The 5,427-nt window shown below is 35.8% G+C and overlaps 1 protein-coding gene across 1 annotated transcript; it reads right to left on the bottom strand.

Annotated features, from left to right (window-relative positions):
* Positions 1-738: 738 nt before the first annotated feature.
* Positions 739-3,722, bottom strand: ACOS5 (acyl-CoA synthetase 5). The gene is made up of 5 exons (XM_089827654.1): positions 2,637-3,722; positions 1,815-2,016; positions 1,572-1,717; positions 1,405-1,472; positions 739-1,210 (listed from the first exon to the last, which is right to left on the bottom strand). Exons 1-5 carry the CDS (start codon positions 3,666-3,668, stop codon positions 979-981), a joined length of 1,680 nt encoding a protein of 559 aa, XP_089683780.1. The 5' UTR covers positions 3,669-3,722; the 3' UTR covers positions 739-978.
* Positions 3,723-5,427: the final 1,705 nt, after the last annotated feature.

Below are 5,427 nucleotides of genomic sequence, written 5' to 3'. Positions count from 1 at the left end.
TAAGACAAAAAAAAAAAAAGATTTGGTGGTCAACATAATGAAGTAGGGATAAAATTTTGGTTACTAGGACAATGTGATGTTTTGGTAGTCATGATGATGGAGGAATAATTCTGATAGCCAACATAGTGTAATTTAGTAGTCATGACAAGTGAAGGAGGAATAAGTTTGTTGACTAAGATAATGAGATTTTGATACCCAAAACTTCAATCAAATAATAGTTTTGGTAACCAATGTAGTAAAGTTTTGGTAGCCATGGTCCTATGAATAGGCAGTCATTCAAATCACTACATTTATTTTAGTCTTATTTTTAGTATACCTACTTTGATAAAAAAAATATGTCATAAGGGGGTGTTTCAAATAACTTAGTTTTTTATTAACAATTTTATAAGATTGTGTTGGGTAGAACTAATAGTCAGGTTCTCATGCAAATTGTTTTTGTATCACTTAAAACATTATTATTTATGCACATCTTAATTGCTATTCTTATTAACTAAATTTTTCAAGATACATAATAAAATATCATATATATTGAATAATTGTATAATACTATATGTATAAAACAAAAAGTAGCTAAAGTTCAAAATCTCTATTATGTTAAGAGCCAAGGAATAAAAGGAGTACTGTCAATTTATCTAAAGCATAATCTAATTTCATTTCTTATAATGTTGAAACTTTGTACTTAGAAAAACTTGATTTCTTATAAGCTCTTTAAAAAAATTTGAATACTATACCAAAGATCCATTAACTAGACATTTATTATTTATTATTTATTATTTAATTTATTTTGAAGATGGTACATAATAAGAAAGAAAAACAAATATGAACAAAATTTAGCTGATTTTATTTTGGAGATAGTACATAAGTTTTTTTTTCGTTATTGTTTTGGAAGTGGTGACCCCTGCATAAAATGAAGAAACATAAAACTTGATGTGAAATGGACATTAACACTTCATCAGTGCAAAGAAAGGCAAGCGGCAGCTAATTAGCAGCAGTTTTGGTGAGGCCGAGGAGATTGTCTCTGACGAGTCTCCTGAGAATTTTCCCTGACGATGACTTGGGAATGGAGGCCACAAAATGCAGGACTCTCACTTTCTTATAATTCGCCACCTGCGATGCCACGAACTTTATCATGTCGTCCTCTGTCTCTGTCGCCCCTTCTTTCTTCACCACACACGCTGCAGGAATCTCCCCTGCTTCTTCATCCGGCAACCTGTACTTCAAAAAATCTTCAGAAATTGAATTTCTCGCAGAAGGATCTTTAAGATACCCAAATTCACGGCGAATTCACAGGTATTTGGATCTTTTAACACTCAAATTGACAGGTATTTGGATCTTGATTCTCTTACATCACCATAAAAAAATAATTTTAGATTTAGTTTTAGGGTTTGAAACAGAGACACTTACGGAACGACTGCTGCATCATCCACCGATGGATGACAGAGAAGGATCGCTTCCAGTTCTGCAGGTGCAACCTGTAAAATGCAGCCATTTGTTTTGTTTTAATGTCAAAACCATTTTTTTCCTAGTTCCATAAATTTTTCTTTCATTGGAAGAGTGTAAATGGAAGTTACCTGAAAGCCTTTGTATTTGATGAGCTCTTTTATTCTGTCGACGATGAACACGTCGCCGTCGTCGTCTATGAATCCCACGTCGCCCGTGTGCAGCCACCCATGGCTGTCCACCGTCATCTCTGTCTCTCGTGGTTTCTGATAATAGCCTGCGTTTGCACCGTTTTATAAACACTGAGATTGAGAGAAATGAGAAATGAAATGAGAGATGCATTTTACTTTTGGTTAGTGATGAGATGAACTGACCTTGCATAACGCATTGGCTTCGAACACAAAGTTCGCCGTTGCAGTTCCTTGGCAATGATTTCCCAGTTTCAGGATCGACGAACTTCACCTCCAGATTTGGAAGAATGAATCCAACTGATTTCTTCTTTGCTATTCCTCGGGTGGTGTTGTCAGGAGAGCAATGTGTGAGCGTGATGCAGCTGTGCTCTGTCAGGCCATAAGCCTGTACTTACAGCAGGACAAACGGTATGAACTCTCGAATTCATAAATCTCGAACATCAAAATTAAAATTATACCTTCAAACATGAACAGTCAACTATTTGTTTTTTGTGATGTTTAAAATTTCCACAATTGTTTAAAGGATTGAGTTTAAATTGTTGAAGAATTGAACTTTTCTTCGAGAAATCCAAGTTCAAAATCTAAAAGTTAGGTAATTAGTAGATTTTTGAAACGGTTCCATTTCACTGCTTGGCTTATTTTAACTATTTGAGATTGCTTAGTTTTTTTTTCAACAGATATTGTAAGACTGATGGTCTCATGAATATTTACTTATTGCATAAGCAGAACTTTGTATTGATAAATATAATGAAATTTTTTATTTTCAAGTAAGTGAATAAACTTATACTTTATTTACATTTTTTCTCAAAATTTGATTTCTAACTAAATAAATTCAGGTGTTATGCCACAGATCTCATATATAAATAATCTGTTTAATCTGACTGCTGGAAGAAACTGGCGCAATCTCATTGTTTTATGTCAATAATTTTTAGTAATCTAATATGAACAGAAAGAATAATATACAGCACTAAAGGAATCTTAAACAAGATGGAGGAAAATGCGTACCTCCTGCACCTCAACGCCAGGGAATTTTTCGTGGAAAGCTCGTTGGAGGTCGGGGGCGAGAGGAGCAGCGGCCGTCATGACAGCTTTGAGCTGCAAGCGGCTGAGATCATATTCTTGGACGATGGGATTCTTCACCAAAGCCAGCATGATGGGCGGCACAATGGGCGCAAAATTCACTCCACAGTTGATTAGAACATCCATAAACAAGCGCAGATCGAATCTGGACATAACCACAACCTTACCCTTATTACGCAGCGTTGCACAGCAGATGCCCGTTATGCCATAGATATGAAAAAAGGGCATGAGACCCAAGGTTGTGAAATGTCCCAGCAAAGATTCATCAACATCAAAAAGGGTAGAACACAAATTGGCAATAAGATTTCTGTGAGTGAGCATGACGCCCTTGGAGGCACCCGTGGTGCCCGAAGAATATGGCAGAGCACACAGATCATCCTGCCCAACTACAGGCAGCTCAATTACAGTCTCATCCGTCTCAAACAATGCCTTCAAAGGCAGCACAGTTGTGCCCTCTAATTTGCTTTGATCGTCAGTTATAATGATGGTCATAGAAGCCATGAATTCCAGGTTGCAGAGCTCATCATAAATAGAGGAAACAGTGACGATAAATTTCGCCCCTGAATCCCTTACCTGTTTCTCAATCTCAGTAACATGACCGGCGGGATTCGAACCGGAGAACACTGCCCCAGCCAACATTATTCCAAGCGCAATAATGGGATACTCCGCCATGTTGGGCAAAACAACAAGCACCACATCGCCCTTTAATACTCCCCCTTTTTGAATCAGCCCTGCTGCAAATCTTTTCGTCAGAGAATAAACTTGATCATAAGTGTATTCCTTGCCAGTCGAGGCCTCTATCAGAGCCACATTGTTACTGAATTTCTCATTCCCTTTCCAATCTGTCCTCAAAACGAATTCAGGTAGACTAATGTTATCAGGGACTGGAACAGCTGGAAAGGGACTGCGGAAAATGATCTCCTCCTCTTCTTCTCTCACAGCATTTTGGCCCGCCATTGTCAGTGTCTTTTACTCTCGACAGAAACTTCAACGAGGAAAATGAATTTGTGGGTTGATGTAAGCGAGGGGGATTGCTTATATAGTGGGAAAACACACGGCATCGGCATGGATGATTCATGCCGGAAATATGCAGGGGAAAGCAGGGGCATTATTGTTGGAGGCAGAGCACACGCAGATGTTCTGACGAAAGAGGAATTCACCGTGAGCAATGGAATTGATGAGGTCGTTGGGTCATACCAAGATTGTTTTTTTAATGTCTTGTGGAAATTAAAATTTAAGTTTCTCATCTGTAACGCTAACGTTCTAGTTTGCTGCGTAGACTTCTCCATAAAGACGGTCATCTCATTCAATGTTGTTGAATACTGCAATCCCAACTGTGAAAGCAGATGCATTCAATTACCTGGTCGCACACCACCTGTAAGATTTAATACTTGAAGACTCTTATTTATTAATCTTATCTTTTCTGTGTTGACGGACTTCTCCTATCAACAACTTTATTGTTCTATAACATCGACCCATAGTCCATGTCTGTTGCCAATGCTTTACAGGCTCTGTGTCATGATTTATTTATGGATCACATTAATACTTCATCCGGAGCTGTTCAATTCTCTACATAGTAGTTATCTTTATATTTTATTAGTCATTTTCTGTATACTGACTAACTTCATATTTTAGAACTCATTTTATACCAAGTCCAGTTCTTAAGAGCTATAAGAGACTACAGAAAACAACAGATAGTAATTGTATTTGTATCCGTGAGCTGAAGTTCAGTGAATATAAGTTGCAGTTCAGTTTTATAAAAAATATTAAGCTGAAGCTAAAACAGTATATTTAGATGAATAACCTCCCAAATCATGTTTTTGCTCTTATATACAAAGGTTGAGAAAATACAAGTAGGATTGTTTGGAAGTGTGGAAGCCCTCACAGTGTACAATAGTTAATTCTGAAAGCGTAACATAGTTTTGATTTATCAATTTACCTGATTATGATATTGCTACTGTGATATAGTTGAATCAAATTTATTGACCTATATTTGATAAAACATGAACAATGGTCAATGAGTTTGACTCAAAAATTACTTAGTTAAATTCTGATAGCAATATCAATGAGTTTGACTAAAAAATTACATAGTTAAATTCTGATAGCAATATCATAATTTGACTAATTGTAGAAATTATCTCCAATACAAAATAAAAATCTCACAAACAAAATATAGACTAAAAAAGCGTTTGGTGCTTGTAGTAGGTAACAAAGGCTCAACAAGTCAATAAAAAAGTAATGTAATGTAGAAGAGGATGCCTCAAATAAATTCGAGCTCATTGAATGACACAGTTGTAGGAGATGCACATAATGCAATTTGCAGGTGCAAAGTTGGACTCCCCATTTTGCATCAAATTAAATGTATAATTGGTAATCAAATTATTCACGCTTTTTAATAAATAATTAATGATTGATCAACCAATATTCTTTCACACAAATTTGAATAATTAGTGAAAAGTAAATGTATTAGAAGACATAATTAATTAATATTCAAAGTCTGGTTAGTATTCTAATTATTTCAATTGAATCTTTGAGTAACATCCATTTATTTTAAGTATTTTGAAGAACTAGGAGATGTCATCTCAACTATAGGGTTAATTAGCTAATGAATGTGCAATTTGTCTAGAGTTGCTTGGTTCTATTCATTATATCCTACCTATGATCTAGTTTGACAATGATAAATATGCTTTCACTTGACTAAGGTTTTGAGGAACTT

The sequence above is a fragment of the Cupressus sempervirens genome, chromosome 1 (assembly GCF_028749045.1).
Source record: "Cupressus sempervirens isolate cs-2001-9-10 chromosome 1, ASM2874904v1, whole genome shotgun sequence".
In the NCBI taxonomy this organism is placed as follows: Eukaryota; Viridiplantae; Streptophyta; class Pinopsida; order Cupressales; family Cupressaceae; genus Cupressus; species Cupressus sempervirens.
This window is presented reverse-complemented; position numbering and strand designations above follow the sequence as displayed.

Bases quoted from the DNA above. Each gene is read 5' to 3' on its own strand.
- ACOS5 (XM_089827654.1), bottom strand. From the start codon at position 3,668: ATGGCGGGCCAAAATGCTGTGAGAGAAGAAGAGGAGGAGATCATTTTC. The intron at 2,017-2,636 runs GTACGCATTTTC...CTGTAAGTACAG, and splicing joins CTGGCGTTGAGGTGCAGGAG to GCTTATGGCCTGACAGAGCA. The intron at 1,718-1,814 runs GTCAGTTCATCT...GTGCAAACGCAG, and splicing joins AAGCCAATGCGTTATGCAAG to GCTATTATCAGAAACCACGA.